At 42.1% G+C, this 27,268-nt stretch overlaps 2 protein-coding genes across 2 annotated transcripts in view; both read left to right on the forward strand.

Annotated features, from left to right (window-relative positions):
- Window positions 1-25,376, forward strand: part of LOC147707355 (coiled-coil domain-containing protein 171-like) — a 55,244-nt gene extending 29,868 nt beyond the window's left edge. Inside the window, exon 3 of the mRNA XM_086926393.1 lies at window positions 20,896-25,376. Coding sequence (XP_086782519.1) covers window positions 20,950-24,138 — 3,189 coding nt within the window. The 5' untranslated portion in view covers window positions 20,896-20,949 and the 3' untranslated portion in view covers window positions 24,139-25,376. The remainder of the gene's footprint in view (window positions 1-20,895) is intronic.
- The window catches only part of TMEM18 (transmembrane protein 18), an 85,273-nt gene that overhangs the window by 39,372 nt on the left and 18,633 nt on the right, over window positions 1-27,268 (forward strand). The gene's annotated exons all lie outside the window — the stretch shown is intronic.

The following is a 27,268-nucleotide window of genomic DNA, read 5'->3' on the forward strand; positions in this document are numbered from 1 at the left end:
AGGCGGGAAATTGAACCCTGGTCCCGGGCTAGACCTCTGCATCAGGGTCTGCTGCTCTAATCATTGAGCCACACTTCTCCACTTACTGAGATACCTCTCAAAATAACCCTTTTCAACAGGAAGGAATATTACTTTTATACCACGAGTAAGGCTTGCCGCTCACAAGAAAGGCTGCGAGTGTTTAAAAGTAGAACATTTAGTGTTTGCATGTTCTTACAGTGTCTAACCCTAAAACACCACTTTCACTCTATAGGGTTGTAGTTAAAATGCAATTAAAATACTTTTTGTATCTTTGACGTAGAACCAGATATAAAGTTCACTCAACCACTATTTTTTATGTTTATTAAAAGCCCAATTGAATTATGAGGTTGGGTTTTGATAAAGACGCAGCAACAGAAACTATTAGAAATGTATACTTTTTGTGCTTTGGGCTCTAGTAGGATAATTAACATTAGTCTGCCTACAGCTGCTTCTTTGATGTGGTGTGAAATACTTCTCCCAGAGCAGAAACCTTAGGTTGGGCCTGGCAGAATGGCCTGGATAGAGTATATAATCCAAGAAGGGCAGTTATGGAGAGTCAGGGAACAACATTAACTTGAAAGGGACCTGAGGATCTCTGCTGCTTTATATTGTTGAGGGAAGTAAGGCCTAGAGAAGAGAGATCTTTTGATCACAGGATAAACTTTAGCTCCCCTGGCTCCAGTTTTAGAGAAGGAGGAAGCCGGCACCAGATCCATCCTGGTGTTAAGTGAGACAGGATTGAGGACTGCTCATTACCCTAGAAACCTTCATTGTTGTGCTACAAGTCTTCCCCAGTGGCAGAACGTTTCTTTTGTATTGGATTTCACTGAGAATGGTGCACGTAGGATAGTTTGCAGTACAACAAACATTATGTACTATAGTACATACTGGAATATATACTAGAAAGGTGGAAATAGTTCACCTGGGAAACTTTGCACCGATTGGTTAGGAGGGGTGTAGAAGTCCCCCTCTCTCCCCATCCCCCGCACCCACTAGCTAGTGAGGTGAACGAAAATAGCACTCCACCTCACTGCTCTTCAGAAAACCCCTCAAACAGTGGCCTTTGAGGGAGGAAGAAAACCTGCTGATTGTTACCTCCGGGGAGACCAGAAGGGCTGGACTTACTCCCAGTGTTGCCTTGGACTGAAAGGTGAACTCCTGGGGTGTAAGGAATTGGATTGTTAGTTGACTGGGGTGTGAGTCCTGGTCAAGTAGCAACCACAATCCTTGTCAGGGTATGGTACAAGTAACCCCAAATTAACCTGTGCTCAACCCCCTTGAAGCTTGTCACAGTTTACATAGAGGCAATGTTTAAGGTATTTGTGCAACACTTCAGACAGTGAAAACCCACTACAAAAGAAGCCCAAAACAGAGTTAGAAAAAATAGAGTAGTTTTTAATAAATAAAACAAGATAGGAATGACAATCCAATTGGTAGAACCGGAGAGAACAAATTTGATAGTTTTGAATGAAAATAGTGCCAAAAAGCCTAAACCACCAACTGTGGATATCTGGTTGCACCAGACTGGGACAAAGTCACAAGTTCAGGCCAACCGCGATGGAATGCGGGCCACCTATAGGGGACCCAGTTAGGCCCTCTGCAGTACCTGCATCAAAGATTGATCGCACAGCTGAGGCGATGCACCAGAAGAAAAGAGAATGCTGCCAAAGCCCACACCAACCAGCACTGGCCTGGGGTGGTGGCTGTGGCGCTCGCTTGGAGCCGGTCCTGTGCCCGGCCTGGGCGGTGCTCAGTGGTTCTTTGGGTAGCTGGCTCCTCAAGGTGCAGCCGGGAGCTGAGGCAGCGCGGGGCTGTGGGCGAGCAGTAACTGCCCTGGGAAGCTTTCCTTCGCCCCCACAGGGTGGCCTGGACACCTAGGCACTAAGGACAAGGAGATGATCAGAGCCCCCCATCTCCCGACAGAGTCCCCTCCTCCCCGAGAGGAGATGGGGTCATCGGCACGCCACTGGAAGCCAGAGACGTGGGGCTAGGGTCTCATACGGCAGCATTCCTGGCTGCCATAAAAGAAACCTGATTAGCCATGGAGCTCAAAATAGACACTGCGTCCTGACGTGGATGTACTACAGGCTGACCACAGGAAACTGGTCAACAGAGTGGAGGAGGTGGAATCCACTGTGTTACTTCCAAATCCCATGGTGGGGCAAAACACTGCTCACCCTAAAAAGTTGGAGCAAGACGTGGTGACTCTGACGGAGAAGGTAAATGACGCGGAGGGCCACTCCGGCCGCAATAACATTTGTGTGGTTGGGGTCCCCAAAAGATTGGAAGACACAAACATAAAACTGTTTCTTAAGAACTGGCTGTACAATGAAGTATTAGAGGGGAAAACCTCAGTGGTTCACTGGAATACGTCCATAGAGACCAGCATGCCCATGTCCCGGGGGCTACGCCACCTGTGATAGTGGCTAGACTGTTGATCCACAGGGACCACGCACTCGGAATCACCGCCATGGGCACTAGAGGGTGGGAGTGTGAAGGCCTATCCTGACAACACCACCATCGTGCAGAAACAACAGGAGTCATTCAGGGCAATTACACTCCAGTTGTGCCAACGGAACTTAAAATATGCAGTGTTCTTTCCGATGAAGTTCGGGATCACAGACCCTGGAGAGACCCACTTTTTTTTTTTACATTCGCAACAGGGAAGTGGGAAGTTTTAGGCCTACAGCACGTAGGTGCATAGAGGGGTATAGAGGGGAGATATGGTGAAAGGGGAGAAGTTCATAAGCACATACAACTGCACTTGTATCCTCAGCAACACAGGGGAACACCTAGATGTCATGCCAGGTACACTGACACAACATCCCCCAGGAGGGCAGGCACTCAAGATCCTCTCAGGATACACCATATTTGGTCCTCTGTAGGTGATGCACTTAACAGGGAACATGTATGGCTTCCTCACACAAAGATGATTTCGGCTACTGGTACATGCTGGGTTTACAGTGGGCTCGAGAGAAGTGGGATCCTGGCATGCAAATCTTTGCCACTGCAGTTATCTAGCACCGTGTTTGATTAGTTGGGATGCCACACAGCGATCAATGGCCTCTGGAACGGGAGGTGACTGGCGGTGTCAACATGCTATTTATCCCCCCCACCCCCTCGACCTGCTGATTGGTGGTTTGACTAAATTGGGTGATAGTGGGAGGGGACTTAATGATAGCATTGCAAGGAGACCTTGATAGGGTGACCAGAACTGGGACACAATCAAGTGTAAATACCCAGCTCTAAGATTTTGTAGAGGTGGTGGGGTTAGTTGACTTCTGTAGGAATGCACACCCCTGGGGCCAACAATTCTCCTATAACTCGGATCCTTTGCTATCTCAGTCCCGCCTGGACTATCTGTTGATTTGGGTGTGTCATTTTGGTGAATCCAGACATACAGAATAACTACCCATGGGTATATATTCGACCACTCCCCCATGACCCTGAACTCTGCCCTTGCTCGGACCCAATCGAGTTGGAGACTGGACTCCTGGGGACCTACAGACTAGAATACAAGACATTCTGTGCAACAAGAGGTGCTACAAGGGACTTATTTAACACAGATTTACATTCATTAATGAGTCGTACATATGTAACGCACTCTTGTGTATCCACAGGATAACCGTCTTATATCAACTGTAACAAATATATTGGTGGAAGGCAAAAGGAACATATAGAGCAAGAATCGTATTTAGTATTCAAAAAAATCTTTATACTGCGTCAAAAGAAGGGAGACAAACACAAATGAAATAAGGCAGAACGGTCATGAACAGAGATAAATCACATTTTCACTACAGTTCATAACTAGAAACATCAACTCCAGATATTCAAAAACACAACCAAAATTAATTAATAAAGAAGGGTTGTGAATTGGTGACAGAGCAACGTAACAGGAGATGATGGAGTGTCGACGTTTCGGTCTAGGTAGCAGTCGTCAGATAGACCATCATCAGGACGGTGTTTTTCTATGCAGGAAAAACTCCCTTGAATCCTAAAGTGGATCTTTTATGGGCACGGAAGAGCAATGGCGTGTGGCAAAAGGTGTCCGACACGATGCCTCAACTTGAATTTAGGCAGTGCGCGCTATGACTGATTGTGAGATTTCACGTAAGGATTTAACGTCAGAAGTTCTTTTAGGGAGTTTTTCCTGCATAGAAAAACACCGTCCTGATGATGGTCTATCTGACGACTGCTACCTAGACCGAAACGTCGACACTCCATCATCTCCTGTTACGTTGCTCTGTCACCAATTCACAACCCTTCTTTATTAATTAATTTTGGTTGTGTTTTTGAATATCTGGAGTTGATGTTTCTAGTTATGAACTGTAGTGAAAATTTGATTTATCTCTGTTCATGACCGTTCTGCCTTATTTCATTTGTGTTTGTCTCCCTTCTTTTGATGCAGTATAAAGATTTTTTTGAATACTAAATACGATTCTTGCTCTATATGTTCCTTTTGCCTTCCACCAATATATTTGTTACAGTTGATATAAGACGGTTATCCTGTGGATACACAAGAGTGCGTTACATATGTACGACTCATTAATGAATGTAAATCTGTGTTAAATAAGTCCCTTGTAGCACCTCTTGACTTAAACTACTTTGTGCCCAAGCCTACAAGGGTTTATTGGGTTTCCCCTGCCTTTAACATTCTGTGCAACAGGCCACAGACACATACTTAAAGGAAAATGGACTGGCTCGGTACCAACTGAAGATGGTTTATCATTGTTGACATTTAATTTACTGTTATTAATAATCATCACTCTGTTAAGATTCCAAACCCGGGAATCCTCAGTCTTGATAGTGTTAGTGAATACTTTGATCACTCTGAGGCTTCTGAAACAAATCAGATCCTTTCATACCACCTGGAGCTCTAATCATAACTAAGTCACCAACTTTGACATTTATGATTTTCACTGCTTTTCTTCGATCATAATAAATATTCGTGCTTCCATTTTGTCACTCTCTTTGAGTTTCCAATCATTATTAGAATTTACCAATCCTTTTTTGCATTCCATGTCATTGACTCAAAAAGGAACAATCAAAGTATTTGACCTTCTTCCTTTCAGCAGTTCAAAAGGAGTCCGACCAGTTGTGGCATGAGGTATAACTCTGTAAATTTCAACCTACCTAATGACTTCCTTTTTCCAATCCAAGTTATTATGTTTAGCTAAGTCAATGGTCTCTTTTAAAACACGGTTGAAGCGTTCCAAGATAAAGTTGCTTTCTGGGTGATAAAACGCACACTTCTTGTGTTTAATTGAACACTTCACCTAGAAATCCTCCATATCCGATGAGACTAATTGCATACCATTATCGGTCAATATAACACCAGGTAACCCTTCTCTCCCGAAAATCTCCTTAAAAATTTCAATCACATGCAAAGTATCAATGGACTTAATGATTCTCACTTCTGGCCACATGGAATATAAATCAACCAAGACAAAAACATAACACTCCCCACCATTACCACCAATGGGCCCTAAAATATCAAAGGACAATTCTTCCCATGGATGCTTCGTTTTTTTCCCTGATTACCATGGGTTGGACCCTTGTTTTCTGACACATTTCACTCATGCAACAAGGTATGCAATCTCTCCCAAGTCGTTCAACTTGTATGTCCATTCCTGCCCACCAATAATTAAGTCTTAACCTCTCCTTAGTCTTGGACATCCCAAGGTGACCCTCATGTGCTATCACAAGAAGTTCTTCACGCAGTGTGGTGGGTGGAACTAACCTAGTACCTCTAAAAATAAGACCTTCACTTTCAGCGAACTCATCTCTCACCAGCCAATACTTTTCACACTCGCCTTTGACTTTCTTTTCCCAACCATTTTTAAGTACAGTTATTAACTCAACAAATACTTTGTCTTTAGCACATTCATCTTGCCATCTGTTTTCTTTCATTCCACCAGCCTCAATGGTAAAAACCCATTCATTAATATGATCCTTCTCTAGTTCATCCTTACCATAACTTTGTACCACCAATCTCGACAAAGTGTCAGCAACACTATTCCTTGCACCTGGTAAGTATTCAACTTCAAAGTTCTTTCCCTGAAGTGCTACAACCCATTTAGAAATCCTCCCTTAGAGGGTATCCATGCCTTTTTTGTTAATAACCTGATATAGTGGTTTATGATCTGTCCTTACTTCAAATTTCACACCCCAGAGCAAATTTATGAGTTTCTTTATCACCCAGTGTACAGCCAGTGCTTCTCTTTGTTTCACAGAGTAACGCAGTTCTGCACCTCTGAGACTTACCGATCGAAACAGAATGACATTCTCTGAGTTACCATTATTCTGTTGTAAAACACCACCCAAACCTATCATGCTGGCATCGGTAATGAGTACAGTTCTTTTGGTTGGATCAAAGCTTTTTAACTGTGGAGTTTTCTTAAGCATGCTCTTAACAGCAACACATTCTTTTTCACAATCATTTGACCGAATGAAATTGACACCCTTACACAACAATTTCCGCATATTCACGCACATTCCAGCAAAGTCCTTTATGAATTTGCTATAATATTCTGACATTACACAAAATGTCATCAATTCCTCCATATTGGATGGAGAGGCTAGATTCTGAATGGCACTTACAAGTTCAGCCTTGGCTTGCACACCTTGACCTGAAATGGTGTGTCCAAGGTAACTAATTGATGACCTTTTTGAATTTACATTTGTCCATCCTCACAGTAAGATTGTATTCCTGAAATTTCTTAAAAACTTCTCTGAGTATCCTGTCATGTTCTTCTTCATTCCTCCCATATACAAGCTCATCATCTTGATAAATTTTCACACCCATAACACCTTTCAAAACCATTTCTAAAGGTCTCTGGAATACAGATGCTGCAGACACCAGTTCAAATGGCAGCCTAACAAATCTGTAGGTCCTAAAGGGCGTGATAAATGCTGTAAGGTCTTTAGACTCATCTTCTAATTTAATCGAGTGATCGCCAGATTTTAAGTCCACGGTAGAAAAAACACTTTCCCCTTGTAGAAGCATTAACATATCAGATATTTTTGGCAAAGGATATTTATCAATGATAGACTTGTTTATTCAATTCTCTTCAATCAATGCATAGGCGCACATTTCCGTTCGATTTTTGTGCGGCTACAACTGGTGCCAACCACCTAGTGCCTTCTACTTCCTAAATTATACCTTCTTTCTTTAACTTCTCCAGCTCCCCTTTCATCTCATCTCTCACCGATAGTGGGACACTGCGTACTTTGCAAGCTTTAGGAACTGCTCTAGGAATTAATCTTATATTGTGAGGATAGCCTCTTAAACACCCTAATTCATCTTTAAAGATGTCGGGAAACTCTCTCTTCAAAAGAGTGGTAAAATCACTTTCACCATATTGAACTAATACATCGTTAACTTGAACATCTTCTCTTAATAAAATGGGGGGGATCACTGTTGGGGTCTAACATCACCCCAAGATCTTTCTGATGAAGCCAACTGAGGATGCTGTCCCCTTTATGTGAAACCTATATCTTCCCCGTGGTAAGTCTACCTCTGTATTCTACCAATCCAGTGAAGAACCCCAGCAATTTTATGGGCTCACTTCCATATCTAGTAGGACTTATATCAGCTTTGAGGAGCTTTACACCCTTAGGAACCTTTTTGACTGCAACATACTCATGCATACCGGTCCTGCTCCAGAGAGCACACGGAACAGCTGCACATCACGCTTTGAAGGTCCTGCTGCCGGTGCCTTCTCCCCTTGGTGTCCTTCTTGGCATTTCGGGGGTCGCCTGCAAGCTGGGGGTAGCCACGGAGAAGCCTGTGATGGTGCGAACCTCCTGAGCAGCCTGGTGCACTGTTTTGGCTTCTCAGACGAGGTGAGGCGGTGAGTGGTTCCTGCTGGGCACGGCACACCAGGAAGCCGACTGGGATGTGCTCCGACACTGCAGCTGCAGGCGGTACTCACACAGAGGGTGTGTTCCTGTGTGCGATCCCGATAAACTCTCCCAGGCTGTTGTGGGCCCGCTCGTGGTGGATGGTGGTCCCTGTAGTTACTCCCTCCACCACACTAACTGACTGCCTGTTTGCAGTGTGCGATTGGGGGGGGGGGGGTCCTGCGTGTCCAGCCGCAGACACAGCCAGCCGCCTGTGCAGATCAGGGCGAGCAGAGCAGAGCCAGAACCGGAGCTTTGACCTGGCGTCCTGAGGAACGGATTGAGGTGCGGATCAAGGTGCTGGGGTTGAGCACGGTCAAGCCCTGCAGGTCAGGGCGGCGGCGGCAGTTCTTTCTGCTCCCCCGCTCCCAGTTCCTCAGGCGCGCTCACTATCTCTTCTTCCTCCTTCACGCCCACGCAGCATGTTGGTTGAGCGGTGCCGAGCAGGGATTAGAGGCCCGCTCCTATGGACGACCCCAGGCAGACCCGGACTAGACTGGGCCGGACACCATCAGAGGGGGGATAACCGCTTCCACACCGCCTTCAGCACACGAGAGACTCCCAGTTGGGTGGCAACGAGGGGAAAAGGGTGTCTTCCATTGCCTTTGAACCCATCCATGTGAAGACTGTTGGGCAGCAAGAAGTGTGGAGTGACCCAGCTCCCCTAGCACTGCTCACCTATCAGCAAAGAGAAGAGAGGAAGGCCTTGCAAAACAACACAATCGCCACTAGCACCTCGGGTGGCCGTACGTGCCTTCCACTATCTATACCACGTTATACTGACGGGTTGCTTACAACTACAGCTAGTTTGACACCCTCACTGGCATAAGCAATCGCTGGACAGTGCGCAGTGGGGTTGCTGACAGGGAGTGCGCAAGCTCCAAGTCGCTAATTTGTAAGCAGTACTTCGCAGGAACTTTCTGGAGGGCAAGTCACTATGCCACTTAGGAAACGTCCCCAGAGAAAGGGTACCACACTTCGAGCTGTCTCCCCCGGGGATGATCTACAACAGTCGCCGTCACTGCAAGGCAAAGTGTCATACCCAGGTGGCCAACTGTCACAAGCATGGATTAGTGAGTTTTTCAGTAAGCCCACTCCTCAAACTGGCTCTGCCCCTACCACACCATCTCAGTATGATGTGGAAGCCCAGGACCATGATCCGCTCTCTTCCCACAGCCCTGGTCATATTAGTATTAAATCTTTCTATTGACAAATGAGCGCACATACAAAAGTAGCCGATAATCAAATGGCACCATACTTTCAGTATGTCAAAAGCCAAGAAACCCTAACAGTAAAATACGCTGAGCCGTACATGAAGGCAAAACTGGCTCCAGGCTGGATACCCTGTATGGGCAAACAAATGTTCAAAGGAAAACAAAACAAGCAAATCAAAAACAAACCACCCAACTACCCCCACCTCAGCTCCCCCCCTCGCCTCCCACCCACGTTCCAGGTCCAACACCCCTCTTCACGAATACAACTATCCTCTAGAACACCCCTGAACAGTCCACATTTGACAGGCGCAATACACGAGCCCTGGTCATATTAAAAGATCGCTTTCTGAGAGTCCTTGCTTATGCTCGCCTGAGGCCAGGTTCCACCTGAGAATCACCAGCCGTACAGGCTTTTCCAGGAGGATGTCATCACGATCCAGGACACTTTTATTGACCCATTAAAAGTTCACCTCATTGGGGCCGGAAACCTTTCTGCACCAGACCCTGGCTTAGATTCTACAAAAACTATTGTAACAACTACTGTAGCCAAATTACAAGTTCAAGCCCAAGTCCATGACAGCTTCTTGTTTGCCCCCTTTAAATCTTTAAAAAAGCAGCAGAGACCCGGCAGCATCTCATTTCTTATCGAAGCCCGCACCGCGATGCAGCCCGGGTGCACATCAAATTGAGCCCAGTGACTCCTCATCTTTAAGGAAGAGCCCAAAGTATGAAAGTCCCTTGTCATCTAAAAACCTATCCAATCGAGGATTCCCTAGGCCATACACCGGGCTTCAGCCCTCACTACAATTCTTTCAGCACTGCAAGAAGACAAGGACCCATCTGTGCCTAACCCCTCGGGCCTTTCTCTGTCTCATTGATGTCCCTTCACGTAAAGCAAGACTCAATTGCAACAGCTCTATTATGGCAATCTCAGAAAATGGAACTACAGATTGACTTAATTCAAACTTTGCCTTCAGCACTGTCTGACCTGGGCTCCAGGCTAAGATCTCTCGAAAGGTCGGTAGGGCCTCCCGATAGTTCGAACTCTTGTTCCTGCTGTCCATTAATTAACAAACTTTTCTCTCTTCCAGAAATTCTGGGCTCTATTTTGGACAGCGTGAAGCTCAACACCAATAGAAACGGGAAATCGAAATCCACTCAAGAGGCTCAAATCGTTTTTTCCTCTGAAGAGTCCTTGGATGCCCTATCATCAGCGAGAAGAACTATCTCCCCCTCCTTGGAATTAGACCTAAAAAATGTACCTTTCTCACCTTACTTGTCATTTGCGACCGACCCAAGTGATCACAAAGCTGGCTAGGAGTCCACTAACATCAGCAGTCTAATGACCATTCCATTAGCGATTACGCAGTCTGATCTCACTGACCCAGCCCATTTAAACACCGCCTACCTGCCATCTAATCTACCCACGAAACCACCACTGTCTAGGAGGGAGAGAAAGAAACTTTAAAAAAAATCCAAAAAAACAACGTCTTGCGAAAAGGAGATCGGGGCTCAACGTGTCAGGGGCATCTAGTGTACCAGCTTCTGAAGCACGGGGGCTCCCTACTTCCTTATTTTTAACCAAGCATCAAAACCTAAAATGAAAACCCCTGAGACTAGAATGATTTTCATGGGCAATAATGACGCCACCGATAATCTCCGGTCATTAACACAGGAAGTGCCTAAGGGAAACCCCCGGCCTCCGGAATCACTAAACTATACTCTACAATGGAGAAGCAATGATCTTTGCCAACCAAAACCAAGGGAACAGCCTCTCAAGGCCAAAGTCTGGACAGGCAAGACAGCTTAGCTCAGCCCCTAAGGGAAGTCCCAAACACATAGAACAGCCCAAACAAGTGCTTGGAAAATGTAAAACAAACCAACGTAGATTTACAAATTACAATAGAATGTGTACTGACGGACCCTTCTCTGTGTCACTCGTCATCCAAAACTCTTCCGGATCACCCTATACAAATGCAGTGGCCTTCTCAGTCTCAATTGATACATCTCGGGAGGGCAAATTCAACTGATTGGGAATAATCGTCTATCTGATGTTCGACCCTAACATCTCAAGGTCCCTGCACCTCTACCTGAAATAGCTGGGAGAGAGAAATACCAGTCTGGAAAAAGATGCAGAACTTGTTTTTTTCCCTCATTTTGTACACAAGGGCCCGCACGACATCCTTAATAGAAACAACCTCATATGCTAAGTTCTGGCGCTTTCTGGGGTTACTTCTAAAGATCTTACATCAGTCAAGTTTGCCTCAATACCAGGCAAAGGGGGTCGGAAGGAACTGTTACAACGTGGTCTCGAGAATCCCTAAGGGATGCAATTTTTGGGGAATCTAGCCTCATTGAAGACTGGGACATAGAACTGTGAGTCCCTCTACAACAAAAATATCCCCGCATTCTTCTTCAGGATGACTCAGTGAGGCCAAACATCAGCGTACTGAAGAGGACTCGGGGTGCAACCCATGTTTGGCTTCCAGATGCTTCAAAAGAGGATAACTTTACTAACATCTCATGTAATAACAATCAACGTCTGGTGAGCTATAAATCCAGTCCCCCACAATACTCACAGCCGCTATGGGTACTTCCATTGAGAGCCTCCTACCGTATGCTCCCAGCAGTACTCTAACGGGGAAGCCAAATGGTCAGACCCCAAACTGACCATTTCTTCTTGGAATGCGGCTGGGTTGAACTCAACCCTCTCATCCAAATCAGCAGTGGAATATCTGAATAAAAGTGACATAATTTCTTTTCAGGAGACTTGGGCTCTATCTCCATTGGCTCTCCACGGCTATTATGAACTCTTTCAATCAGCCTCCCAGCCCAATCCTATGGAAGACCTTCTGGGGGCCTCTCCATTTTCATTAAACACAGGTGCAAGAAGATCGCAGCCACTCCTATCCATCGAAACTTAACAGCAGGGCAAACTGCACTAATTACCGGTCTTTCAACTTCAAGCAGGGCCTTTCCCTTGCTCTTAATTAACTGTTACCACAACATAGCTAAAACATCAATATCAATTGCAACAGTCCTATTGGTCAAACATCTGGAAGAACTTTTATTGGAATTCGCCTCTGCAGAAGTACTGTCACTAGAGGATTTCAACATCAGAGACCTGGCTTCCAACGCCCATTCAGTCACCAAAACTAAAGCGCAAGAAGTCATGACCACTTTTAACCAATTACAATTTACATTCTGCGAAGCAGATCACATTGGAATAGGATCCTGGTGCCCATCTGTTGCCAACATTTAAGAATCTTTCGACCATTGACTACATTTTTTATCACCGTCTCTGGCAAATAAATTAATCATGATGAAAATCCCCACTCGTACCGAAAGCGTCTAAATCCCTTTGACTGTAACAATGGACCTGCAAGTGCCTGACGCTGCCGAAATAACTGAAGTGAGGCATTCAATGCAGGTCGAACTCCACACTCTAGTCAGATGAATTAAATGGGACACATCTGGTTCTGATAAGGTGGGCACCTGGCTCATGGGAATAATTCCAAACTTCAATGCTCCCACAGACTTCCATCACTGGTGGGACAAAGCCATTGTCAACTTACGAAACCTCTTAACAGGCCCTGAAGCTCACCACAGACCGCCCCCCCAATGCCTTGCCCAAAGCAGATTTTTAACCCGGAGGTTAGCCATCCAAAGAAGAGCCCTAAGGAGGGCTATGCACCTGCACAAATCGAAAGTCGCAGAACACTCTGCTAACAATATGGCCTTAATGCGCAAAGCCTACAAAAAATCATTGTGGGGAAGCCAAGAGACAAAAAGAACAGAATGAATGGATGAAAATATTTTCCCTCTCGAAGGGAAAAGACCTGACCCAGTTTTGGAACCATATAAACAAACTTCGTTCCTCCAATAAGAGCAGTGGGAACAAGGTCCGTGAAGAAGATTGGTCCCAGTAGGTGATTCAACAATACTGCTGTGATACCCTGGACCCTATGGAGGGCGAAATTAGAGATTGTGTCGATACTACGCAGATAGAAACCCATGAGCTGACTTCTCCGGCCGAGGTCGCCAAGTATTTGAAAGCCATGAAAAATAATGGCGCTCCCGGGACCAACAGCCTGCATCTGCGGTATTCAAATGTGCTCTGGAAGATTGGGCTAAGCTTTTAGCCCCCTTATACAACAACGCCTTTACTACCTATCGGTTACCAGACTCATGGAAAGGCTCGATCTTATGCCCAATTTTTAAGAAACGAGATCCCTCTCTCCCAGCTAATTATCGACTCATGCCCTATTAGATCTTGAGGCCTAGGTATATGCCTGGTGTCTTCTCAGGTCGCTAGAAAAATGGGTAGAAAAAAAATAACATTCAACCATACTTTCAAACTGGGTTTTGATCCTTGGCCTCCACAATAGACAACATCACCATTCTAGTCATCCTGAGTCAACAAGCAGCGCAAAAAAATCATCTCCCCCTTTATTGCTGCTTTATAGACTACAGAGCTGCCTCTGATAAAGTGTCTCGCAATACCTTATGAAGGGAATTAGACAAGTGGGGGATCCCCCAGAGTCTGCTAGGAGCCCTTATCTCCTTGTATAAGAACACCTAGGTACGACGCAGAACTGGCCCAACGACAGTCTCTGCAAAAATTCCAACATCAGACGGCCTAAAGCAAGGTTGCGTTCTCACCCCCCTCTTGTTCAACCTTTACACCGCCGACCTGGGAAGATTCCTGGAGAAAAGCAATCTCTTTCCACCAAAACTGGGCCTCGCAAAAACGAACCTGCACATTTTGCAATATGCCGACGATATTGTTATAATGGACCAGGAAAAATCTGGCCTCCAACGAGCACAAATAAAATTCTGCTAACGCTCTAAAAATCAACCAGGAAAAGACAAAGGTTTTGATATTTGGCTGCTGCAAGAACAAGAAAAGTTTAAGGTGAAACACTGGTCCTGAAAAATTCTAAATACAACTACCTGGGGGTCTGGTTTAGCGAGTCTTCCAGAAAATCAGTTCACCTAGCCACCTTGAAAAAGAGAGCTGGAGCAATAACATACTCTCTGATCCGACTCAACCAGTCCCTGAGTAGTTCTTCTGCAGAACCCATTCTGAAGGTGATTAAAGCCACTCTTCTCCCCGCCTTAAACTATGGACATCAGGCCTTTCCTGGCGCATGCTCAGCCAGTCTCAACCAGGCCCAAGTTTTCATTTATTAAAAAATCTTCCATCTTCCGAATTTCATCCACAGAGCAAGACTACGACTGAAGCTGGGCCTTCAAAGACAATCTATTTTCTGTGAGGCTGATACCCTTAAATACTTTATAAGGACACTAAAAGCTGAAGACAACACCCTAAAAGCCCGGTTAAAAGGAACTCTTGCCAGCTCTGGGAATCCTTGGAATCATCAAATCTTAAAGGCCATAAGACCGCTAGATATCGACAACTCATTACTAACCGCAGACACTATTCCATACACAGTCTGGAAAAGGGTTCTCAATAAGCAGGTCCGACAAATTTCCTATCGGATGGACATCCAGGTTAAAAAAACATCAACTATCCTTATTCCCTTGAATAACTCATACCTCCCTGGGGTACCTTAATCTTACCTCCTGGTAAATCTGAATGCAGTGGCCCAGAAGAACATAATGTTCAGGCATCTCTTAGGTCTGTGCTCCACTGCCTTCAACCGATGGGGTCCAACAAGTGAGGAGGGGGCCTACAGGCTGTGCAACTACAGGTCGGAATCATGGTTGCATCTTCTTTGCTGTTGTCCCGCTGTTGACCCTCCCAGAAGACTTCTTTTAAAACCCTTATATTTAAAATGGGGCATCAGAACATGTTGGGAGGCATCGGCCTTTTGCTTTACTTCCTTAGATACTCAAGTGCTTGTAAGCACTGGAAAATATGTGAGACTCCTGGACAATCTCTTTTTACACTCTCTGGCCCCTGCCCTTCCAGTTCCTCCGCCCCAAAAAACTTATTAATTACTTTTTTCGTCCCCTGTCCTAGTATTCCTGAACTAATTTATTTTATTCTTGGCTCTGGAAACCTGTTACGTGATTATAATGGTAATTACAAGATTGCCTTGTTAGTTATATGTATATGAACTTAAACTTGATGGTTTTCTTGCTTTTAACGTGGTAACTGCGCTATGATGACACTCTATTGCAATGGTTTTAATTAACTGTGCTAATTTTAATAAAAACCTACAAACCTACACCCTTAGCGAGCTTGATCATGAAAAATTGTCTAGAAATAATGGTGATCTTCGCCCCTGAATCAAACAAAACTCTAGTCAGCTCTCCTTCCACATGTATGTCATCTGGAGGACCTCTTTTATGATTATCTGATACTTGTGAAACAACTTGTCCGCAGTAACAATTAGAATCATTATCACTATCACTGTCACTTTTGTGTGCAACTGTAAGAACCTTTCCCTTGTTTTTCTTAACCGTGCAAGAGAGTCCAGTACATTTCCTATCATTGGCCAGGTGATTTTCACCCCCGCATCTGTAACATTTAAGTTTTAAATCTCGCCCATTCTTTTTCTGACCCCTTGCCACAGAGCTTTTCTTAAAGTCTTTTTCTTTAGAATTAGTCTTTACTGACTGAATGGCATTATCTTTGTTCTCACGTTTTGTACTTATATCCACACATTTCAAAGAATGTTCTATCTGTTTGGCAATAGATAATACCTCATCAAGAGTGGCTTCATCCTTTTGCCAAAGATCACTTCTGACCTTTTCAGCATTACACCGGAACATGAATTGGTCCCTGACTTTTTTCTTCCACCAGGGCACCATTTTTGCTCGATGGCACTAACTTCCTAACTGCGGTGACATAATTTTCAACTGATTCTCCTTCAATTTGTGTCCTTCTACCAAAGTGGTACCGTTCTAGAATGGTACTCACCGATAACGCTTGTCAAGTTTCACAATGCAAATCTCATATTCATTTAAAGTTTTATCATCTTCATCAGGTAGGTGATCAAACACCTCTTGTCCTTCAGAGCCGAGGTAATGGAGGAGAAGAGCTGTTCGTCTTTCTGCACTGAGATTAGTACCACAAACCTTTGCGTACCTCTCAAAAACCTTTTTCCACTTTTGCCATTTGATCAGTGGATCACCTGGCTTTGAAAGAAAAAATTGAGGTGTTGCTACATTTTGCATATTGGAAAGCTTTCAAAGGCGTCCTGTGGACTGGTGAATTAAAGTAAGTAACCAAAGTTTTATTGAGATAAGGGAGTTGAATAAAAATGAAACAACACAAATTCACAAAGTGCACCTATTATAGAATTAGCAATGAAAAGAAATTAAGAGGTACCTGAAGTGAAATAGATGTCAAAGCACTGCTTACTTGTACAGAAAGAATTAAACAACCATTTAACGTAAAGCGAAGACCGCAATGACCACAGTGTTTAAATCCAACTGAAGGAAAGAAAAATTGTTAATAGAAAGCTGAATCATTAAACACCACTCAATGGCACTGTGGTAAAATATTACAAAGAGTTACTTGTAAAAGTTTGATCGATGCGAAGAAGATACAATGCAGAAGCAGAGACTTCAATTCTTCAATTACGCTTCCGAATGTTGTCCATACTTAAATGAAAATAGTGAACTTCAGTGACCGCTGCGTTTCAAAACGTTGATGCAGCTTTAATCTCGTCCTTTTTTAAATAATTATCGGGAACCAAAATGGCACCCACGTTACGTTACGCACGCAAACAGAGTTGCGCGGCGTAACGAAGTGACGAAAAGAAAGAACACTGAGTAAGAGGATTCCGAAGGGGAAGGCTTCTGATGGACGTGAAGGGTGAAATCCTCTGGTTTCTTAGAAGCAGGTGAGAAGATCCACGAGATAACAACAGCTGATAGTGTTGCAGTTTAAATTCAATTGATGCCAAATCACGATGCCGCTTGTAACCCTTTCCTTCCTTTAAAATGTTGGAACAGATATTCCAAACCCCAAAATGAAGTGTCTCCCAAAAGCGCCACTACACATTTAGAGGTTAGCCAAAGTCTCAATAGCTATTTCCAGGAGTGCTACTACACATTTAGAGAGTGGTTAAACTCTCAATAAGTATTTCCAGGTATTTATGGTCATGTCACTGCCAATGAGAGTCACTCCAGATATTAAATGCAGAAATATAAACGCAGTGAGAGTTGGAAACATAATTCACTGGTTTTGAAATACAAAAGTCCATGAATTATCTCCCAAATCAAAGGTCTCTCACTAGCGAGTTGATAGAAGTGCAATGTTAAGCGTAGCAATGACAAGGGAGGCAGAGATGACAATCCACTAATTCCCAAATATAAATGTCCATGAATTGTCTTCTTAGGCAAAATTAAACGAAATAGAGCCCGCACTGAAATCTGCCAACCTCAATGAAATTTAGGCTTTAAAATGAGGTGAGATGTGCGGCGGTTGCTCTAATGTTGGAGCTCACACAGAGGCCCAATCAAATTAAGTATAGAAAAAGATACATGTGTAGTAAGCTCAATTTAAGTGTAAAAGTCAGTCATAAAAGGTACTTACTGAAATTTGAAAGTACCAGTTTGAAAGATCCACAACTCATTCGAGTGAAAAAGACCCAAAATTATGTTTTGTTGAGATCACAATGCTGATGCGTGGGTAGAAACCGCTCCTCGTCACCAGTGTAAAATTCAAGTAATAAGGAAGATGAGGACGCTCCAAATGGTGAAGTATAAGATTTAGTTTACTCCAGTTAAGTGATCCCATCCGTCCAGCAGGAGATGTCAGGTGCAACTGACCATTAACAGCATAGGCATCACTACACCAGGTTCTATCACCATGGTGCACTTTCAAGCATAAGCAATATGTCTGCAATGTGAGCAACATTAAACAAACTTGTGAATATAGTAGAACAAAGTAAATATAAGGATATTACACACATAAATCAACGAAGAGTATACCATTAAAACATTTTGTTTGAAAGAAAATTTAGATATCCACAAACTTAAAAGGCAATATGCTTCCATTAGATATTGATGCCCTATTTGGTCAATTTGCAGACTGTAAAACTGAATTAAGAACGTTTGAGGTGACAACGCAACCACATTCTTCATATAATCATTATTCGATTTGAAGCCTTCAAGGGGCAAAGAACCATCCTTCGCTTTATTACGACAAGAAATACTCTTTGGATTAAAATATAAATTAAGCTGTCATGCTCTTCGATCTGTCAGCAGCTTAAAAAACTATGTTCTGCAATGTGTTTCTGCATATGAAACTTTATTAAGTTGAATCAAATCTTTGCCATTGTATTGTGGTCAACAAGTCGACAATCTGATATTTTGAATCCTTTTCCTGCACCGTGCCACACAAAGCTTAACAGCACTAACCCCTCCTCTATACCTCCAGCCCCCCAACCCTGCCTCCTATTTATCATTTATATCCACTATCTGGCACAGCTCCTAGACCAATGTCTGCTGCTAATACAAAAGTCAACTTGTGACTGGAAAATGGTTTGTCAGACCAGACTAGCATCACCACGTATTTGAACCTTGTGTTTTCTTTTTGAAACTATGCTTGATGTATTTCAATGGAAACAAAACCGTTTTCAGATCATTTGGAAGAGTTGCATTGGACCATTTGATCCAACTCCTACCACATTACAAAGTCAGGAACTTGGGAATAGTTTGACTCGAAATTCTCACATCTCCTCAAATAAATGCAGTGGCCTACAGCATCATTTTACAGTACTTCCTTTTGTCAAATTGGTCTGCTTGTCCTCATGAAAGGATTGTCGAATTGAACTGATCAAACTACTGTTGTGAGAACACCTTGAATATTTGAATATAATTCATAGCAATTCCATAAAGAGATTCATCAATGCACTTCAAAAGCTTTAAACCCAGGTTGTCAGAATGTGCGTGAAATTATGGTGAGCGGTCGGATCGAATTGGATTTCAAAGTTCTTCAGTAGCTCCTAGTGGAGGTGACAGTTAAATTCAATTTTCTCTGAACTGTGCTCCTAGCTTCCCAGGGCAAGGGACCAGCCTAGCTAGAGAAATGTAACTGCTACGTCTCTCACATGTGCCTATGATCCTCAGCTGCACACCTTTTCTGATAAGAAACCTTCAACCAGCTGAAACTTTGATGGTACCTCTCGGAGTACAGGTTCCAAAGCTGTGGACATCATGAGCCCAGTCCTGAGAGCTAAATAAACTGAATGCCCTTTAGGATTAATCTGAAAAATACTTTCCCGGCCAACCTCTAACAGAACTAAACGTGAGATGATGTTAGTTTGAGCCCTCCACCTTCACTGATTAGACTCTAACTTCCCTTTGAACATTACACTTTTGTTTATCTAGACTTCTGAATTAACCCTAAGGTTACATGCATAGGTCTAAAAACACCTTTACTTAACAAATAAATGAGCTTAGTTTTGGCTTACAAATTTGACCTGGTGAGTGCACATGAAGTCCTTAAAGTAAGTACTTTTGATGTAATCAACTAAAAACTAGATATGAATTCTCCTGTTTCTGTGTTGTTCATGAACCTAGATGACTAAGTTACAATAGGCCAGTGTTGGTGACTAGTTTTAAATTCATACAGTTGCTTGTAAGGTTTCTCAACTTGTCTGGTGGTTGTCAGTTATGTCATGAGGGTCCAGTTAAACTAACCCTGAGACTCTTAATCGTATTCTAGATCCGTGAAGAGTGACACTGATGGCTTGAAAGGCTAGAGTACATCTTATTTGCATAATCTGCTTGACAAGAGGCACCCAGACTGCATATATGAAACCTTTTCCCTGGCTTTGCATTTGTGCTTCAACGCTATTGTATCTGGAGTTGTGGGTTTCTTATATACATTACATGTGTAAAAGGTTTAGGATTACAGACCTGCTAGTCTGTGTGTTGCATAGTCTAGTGGCTCAAGTTAGCGATATGGGCGTGGCTGTGTATATGGGTATTTAAAAATGATAGATGTTGAAAAACTGTTTAGAACTCTCAGATAGAGGGGGATTCTAGAATTACACTAGAACAGAGACAGGTGACCGCAGTGTGGAATGGTACATTCAGGATATTCATGTCTGGCTAGTGCAGAGCAGCTCCTTTCACTTCTGTAAAGCTATTGGGGCACTCCTCCTTTTGCTTCGCATTGTAATACGGTCTCTCATTGGCAGCAGTGCTAGAAATTGATTTGTCCCAATATTCAACAAACTTTGTTTCTTGGTGAGACTGTGCATCAGATGCTATATTAGAGAATTTGTTTTTGAAAGTAACTGGTGGTGGCCACTTTTTGCTTTGGATGCAATTCTGGGGAGAGTTGTCCAATAAATAAATACATTAATGAAAGAACTTAAAGTTAATTCCTCAGAAGAGGGGCAGACATTGATCAAATACTCCATTAAATACAGCAATGTCCTTGCAGCCCCATACCATTGAATGGGCACATTGTTGAATATGAAAGTTATAAGTCTGTTAGTTGTTGACTCACATTTAAGTTAACTAAAATATCTGATGTAGATGCTTGCCTGGTCAAGCAGACTTTAGAATGTCCATCTTCTAAACATTTGGTTTTTCTCCTTGGAATACTGCAACATGAAAAAGTGTTAGATATTCAACTCAAATAATCCGTTAGTTCCTTATGTCAGTTGAGGCTATATATGAAATATTTGTTAGAGTTCATTTTTGTCTCCTATGGATAATTAGTTTACTTCCTTTTCTCTTCAGTATGTGAAGCATATAATGAGTTCACCCTAATTAATGGTGGCAATCTTGAACTGAACTGTTGAATCCTATTTTGATGATACAGGTGAAGCCGGTAATTAAAAGCTGAAATTCTGAACAAAGCATCAACTTAAGGCTGATGAGGAAAGTCTTCACAATGACGTCTGTCACGCCGAAGGTTTCTACAGATGAAGTGAAAAGGCTTCCGAATGCTGTTTTTGAAGTTAGGAGGGAGCGGGAAATGTCACCGAACCACATGCAAGCGGAGTTTGGCGTCATTATTGAACTCCGTCGAAAATTACATTTGGTAGAAAAGGAAAAGTTGGAGATGGCTTCAGCGTACAATGATGAGTTATCTAAAAGGGAAAGTCAATTGACTGTGTTACGGTCACAAGTTGAAAGAGGAGAGGCAGTTCTACAAAGTCTTGAGTATGACTTGGCTGTTGCTAGAAAAGACGCTAGCATTGAAAGATGTACTTTGGAGCAAATACTTGTAAATGCAAACAGAGAACAGGAAATACTCAAAGTACAGAATGAAGATCTGCACCAAAAGTTAAACAATGTTGAGGAGTTGCTAACGTTTTCACAGCACAACTGGGAGGAGAAACAAAACCAATTCAAGTCTGACTTGGTAGAAAGGGATGGTGTTGTTAAAAGCTGTAAAAAAGAGATTGAAAAGGTGAATTCTGAAAAAAATAACTTTGACAAAAAACTGCAGGAACAGGATAAAAGTATCCAAAATATGCAAAAGAAATTGGAGGATCTCCAAGCAGAACGGAATAATTACCTTGAATCTATACAACGTCAAGAGAATGATATGAATTACTACCACAAAAGAGAGGAAGGTCTAAAAAGTGACCTTGAAGCTGCTGCACTGAGAGAACAGACATTGCAAAAAGAAGTTGAAGCAAATATTCGGGATTCAAAGATTAATTCTGATTTGTTGCATTTGCGCATTAACGAACTGGAAAAATGTGTGCAAACCGAAAAAGCCTATAAAGATGAAGCAGTTTTTAATTTAGATAAATTGCGGAAACAATATATAGATTTAGAAATTTCTTTTGAGAAAGAAAAAACAAATGCTGATGAATGGTCTCAAAAACTGTTACAAAGCCAGGAAGCCTACAAATGTCATTTAAATGAGCTAGCAGGAGAAATGAAGGAAAAAGATACAATAATTCAATCTTTCTCCAAAAATTGCCAGAAACTTGAAAAATCTTGTGAAGATTTACAAAAAGACATTGACCAGGTCAGGGCATGTAATGTTTCTCTTGAAGATGCAGCTCGAGATTACTGTAGAGAATTGAAATTGTTAGTGGACTCTTTTTCTAACCAAGATGCTAAAATAAGGTTTCACACTGATGATCCTCTTACCCCTAGTTTTCTCCTAAAGGCATTGAGAGAGATCCTTTTGGTATATGAGTGTCAGATAACACATAAGAGTAATGAGCTAGCCAACACTAGAGAGAGATATGAAGAGAAAAAGAAAGAGTCCGATACTGTTCAGGAATGTAAATTGTATCTAAGTAGAAAACTGCAGGAGAGTAATAAACAGCTGACTTTAGTCACTGGAGAGCTGGATGAACTACGCAAAGCATACATGAAGAGCAGATGTATGATTGACAGTTTGCAAAATGATCTGAAGCACACAAACGAATCCTGGGAGAGGGAGAAAGAAAGTGTAAAAGAATGTCGGCAACAAGCAGAGAGCTATGTGCAGGCAATGAACGATGACCTAGAGGAGAAAAAGAAATACTTCTACAGTATATATCAGCATCTGATTTCAGGCTGTGTGCTGCAAAAAAATGATATCCTGATGGGTACCTTTACAATTGACGAACTTTATGCTGCCATACAGGAACATACTTCTTACCTCCTTCAAGAACTTGAGAAGGAAAAGCAGAATGCGATAAAACATGAAAAAATGGTGAGGGAAAAAGCTGATGCTATGTCAATTCTTCAGAAGACATCTGATGAAACCTTAAGAAACTATTCCAATCAGATGAAAGCTTGGGAAATACGTTGGCAGAAACAGAATAAGGATTTGGAAGTACAGTTTGCAGCTCTCTTAAAGGAGTCTCAGTCAAAAACTGAGAAATGCCAAGAGATTGCTGAGAAAGCCATAGAGAAAAATTCTGTATTCGAAAAAGTAACAGATCAGCTGTCGTTAGAAAATTCAAAGTGCAAAGACCAGTTAACAACCATAAAACAAGAAAACGCTTCACTTTTCATTGCTTGTACACTCATGGCAGGGGCATTATACTCTCTGTATAACAGAATATGCGCCCTGTCTATACAAAAAGACCTTCTTCAGGACCAATTTAAAACATATGAAATAGTCAAAAAGGACATTAGGGCAATGTCGCAAGCTTTCGTTAATGCAGAGAAAAAAAAGAAACATGGCTCTAAGTTTAAAAAAAAACATGCCAAAAGCATGATCCACGTTTTCCGCAAAGGTGTTATAGTGGTATTGGCAGCGAATAGACTTCAGTACTTTGGACAGTCCTGCAACTCTCTCTTCACCTGGATTGATGGGATTAATGAAGGTCCAGGGATTTTAGTCCATGGCATGGCATCACGGGGGCAGTCAGGACAGAAAAATGAACAACAATTGCATGACCTTGTGAGCTGGTTTCAAAACTCTGAGCTTCTTCGTGAAATAATGAGTTCTGTTTCGGATTTAAAAAGCATTCTGAATACAGTAGAAATGTCTTCCCGTTCAAGTGCCCGTTTAATTATAAATGCTGCCAGAAGTAGCTTTTCAAAGCTTATGGAAACATTGTCTGTTAAGATAGCTAATGTACCTTTGAGTAGGAATCTTCTCCGAGCCTCAGACCGAAGCTCTTTGTCTCAGAGCTTGTCACATGGACTTCATAAAGTTGACTCAAATGCCCTAAAAGCAGGCATTCTGGTCAATGGTCCCATACTGAAAAGTGTAGCGTCCTTGCAGAAACACACATATGAATTCACACAAAGATTGCAAAAATGTGAGGAGGAACGCCGGTCTATGCGCCTGGAGAAGGCAGACTTAAAACATACAATTCAGAAACTCAGTGTGGAGACTCAACAGCTGCAGGATCAACTAGTTAAGTGTTCGCATATTTATCAGACTGAGGCAAGCACTGGACTAAGTAGAAAAGTGTATCCTAGCCCTGTTGATAGACGGATTAGTTATAACGAGCAGGACAGGAATGAAAAGAACAGTATACTCAAGGCAGAAAGTGTTGGTCAGACTGATGAGCAAAATAGCCACAGTGAACAGGAGATGTACCAACTGGAGCAGAGTATCCACAAGGCAGAGAGTTGTCTCCGCTTATCAGTAAAGTAATGTGTAGGCTAATGACTGCACACTTAAAATAGGCACAAGATGTGTTTTTTAATTCAGACTATAGGTGGAAATGCAAAATAGTGCTTACCTAAAAGTACAGCCATTAAAATGAAATGCTAAAACCTCTACTGAAGAGTGTATCGAAACATATACACTCCCTCAAAACACCAAAAACCTCTTAATCGTGTTGGTTGGAGGTTTGGGTAAAATGTTCTGTTTAATAATATTCTTTAATTCTTATGTATTGGCACTAGAATATGTATTGTGATTAGTATGCCATAGTTTATTCACACAAAATATATTTTTTTGGTTGCACAACTTGCATGCGTTTTTAAATGGCAATGAGAAAAGGTATGCAACCAGCAAACTATTGTTGAACATTATTTATTGCGTTTTAAGCTAATAATGCAAAGAGCACCCTTTATATAATTCTGGGAGTAGCACAGCTGTTTAGAACGAATGCTATCTTTAAGTACAGATGTTGGCTCAAATTATTAGTTTTTTTAAATTGCGGAGCATGACACGAGGCAGGCTTGGACAATTGCCATATATGTCTGAACATTAGTGCAGTATGGTGTAAGAGAGCTGTAATAACCTGTCCGCTCAAATCTAGCTGTGCTTTAACAGACCAGCAAAATACAGGATCGATGATCAGCTGCTTTTCTATATGGTAATACGAAAACAAAAATAATTTGGTTCAATCCTAACTTTAAGGACATTGGCAGTCCGAAAGTGTGCATAAGCAATGTTGTCATTTTCACTAGCCTTATTCACAATCTCTAAGGTCAGTAATTAAACTGTCAAATTAATGTGCCTGTGATTTTGCCCTCTAAGTACAACTCTTGCCTTTAACCCCTTCGAGGCTAATGACGAGCTGGGCTCGTCATGGCGCTTACCTGCCGTGCGCGGATGACAAGGCCAGCTCGTCATAAAACAATGAAAAATAATAAAACCCAGCGCAGGACGGGAAAACGCCTAGCAGCCAAGTGGTTAAGTTCTAAAGCACTTTTTCCCTCTTGTTGCCTAAGCATTTAATCGCTGTGCTCTGAGAAATTGTATTAGTCTTGTACCAGTAGCTTATCTACATTCTGAGAAATAATATTGGCCCTCCCGTTCTCAGCCATCCAAAGGATTTTTTTAATGTACCATTTGTCAAGTACAACTACTTTTGCAAAATGTATGTACAACAGCTAGTACCATTAAAGTCAACCAGTTGGTTCGTAATGGTTTTAACCATCCATGGAGTGATTTCTGTTTGTAGACAAGAAATGCCTGTGAAGAAAACGGTCACAAAATTACCAAGTGCACCATACAACTCTCATAGTCAACTAAAAATAGTTAATTCAATGCTGCATTCTCCACAACTTAGCCATACTGTTATTTTCATTGTATTGGTTCTAAATGGTAGTTTTTTGTATGAGCACACGTATGAGCGTCCTTTGCTTCGAAATAAAGTAATTGTTGATTTATTTGTCATTGTTAAACATGTCGAGAAATAGTACAGCTTGTGAAGTCATTGTTAACAGTTGTGTTCAATTAGCCATACCCTCTTACAACTCAGGCGTTTGAGTAAAAAAGTATTGCTTGGAAAGTTTCTTTATTGCATTTTCTGATGTCTTTTGACAGGCACCGTTTTTCAAATGTTATCATTTATCTTGTTTGGGTTCTAAAGATTTCTTGATATCTAAACCAACAACTGGAATGTGTGTAAATAGTAAGACCCCATGGTTTTACTTGACTCTTGACTCATGGGGGTATATTTAGTGTTCCACCCACACAGCACATAAAACCTCGTGAAGGGAACATTTTACAGAAAGGAACCTAACCACTATGCACCAATGACACACGCACAGTTGGTAAGAAAAAAGGCTTCATCTGCATATTCTAAAACATTTAAAACTCTAATAATTAAAGGATGTTAAAGACCATTGTCAGACTTCACTATTAGGAAATTGTAAAATAGGTACTTGAACTCAAAGCTGTGATTTTAAATTGCACAACCGCATGTAGATTTTTGGCAAGAAAGGAGTGAGTGCTGATTCTTAAGTCACCTGCTAATGTGATATTTTGTTGAATTGAAAAGTTGTTAATGATCCAGCTTGTTTGACCAATCAGGAAGAATCTTTAGGAGTTGAGCCCTCTTAGGTCCGATTCCACTTCTCTTCGTTGTGCAGCACGATGAAAAGGTCGAATATATGAAAGGTGGGCAACAAGTTCATCAATCGTAATGATCAGTACAGCCTCAGTATTATAGTTTGGGTTAAAATCCTGCCAATCAAGTAAAATGAGAAGATCAAGTATGGAGCTAATTAGCAAAGTTCAGTTCCATGATTTAGTTCCAGCTAGAAGTAGCATAATGAATCTGTAGTTCTTTGTGTCAAAGAGAACAAAATCAGATGGTTTTACAGGTGAGGTAACAATCCCCTTTCTGCATGTAGCTGGTATCTTACCTTCCTTGAATGAGGAATTAATGACATGACACAACAAAGGCAGAGGAACCGGTTCAAGAGAAAAAGGAAACATCCGAGTGAAGAGGGGCGTCTTCTGAGGAACCTGATCTAATGCTTCTGTGCATTTCTCTAATTTCCTCCACACCTCCGGCAGTGCGTAGTATACCCCTGTGGCCGAACCATCATAGCAAGATAATAGATTCGCCTTTCGATGTAGGAGGATGCAAGTCAACCAGGATATGGCGTTGGGAAGAGATTATATCCTCATAAGTAAGACTGACTTTATCATGCAAGTCGGTAGCTACTCTACTGTATAGATCCTGTGATGGAGTAGTGTCAGAGAGATGTCAGACAGGGAACATAAATCTTTACATAGCTGCAAATAATTCCCGGGATGAGGAGGATAAATAAAGGTTGTTTTTTCCAGGTTTTTTTTTTTTGTTTTTGTTTTTTAACTAAGATGAAGCAGGTTTTGGTGGCATACAGTAGCTGTTTCTTATGTAAGTTGAGTCTTGAACTGACTAGAAAATTCATCATATTTTAATCTCCATTTACTTTCCTCTGTCCTATTCAGTAGCTGCATTGTTTTTAATTCAGAATTGTACACACTATTAGTATGGTTACAAGCTGCTTTACCAGTCAAGTGATTTGATATAGTACCAAAATGAGCTATCCGAGTG

This window comes from Lissotriton vulgaris, chromosome 6, assembly GCF_964263255.1.
Source record: "Lissotriton vulgaris chromosome 6, aLisVul1.2, whole genome shotgun sequence".
Lineage (NCBI taxonomy): Eukaryota > Metazoa > Chordata > Amphibia > Caudata > Salamandridae > Lissotriton > Lissotriton vulgaris.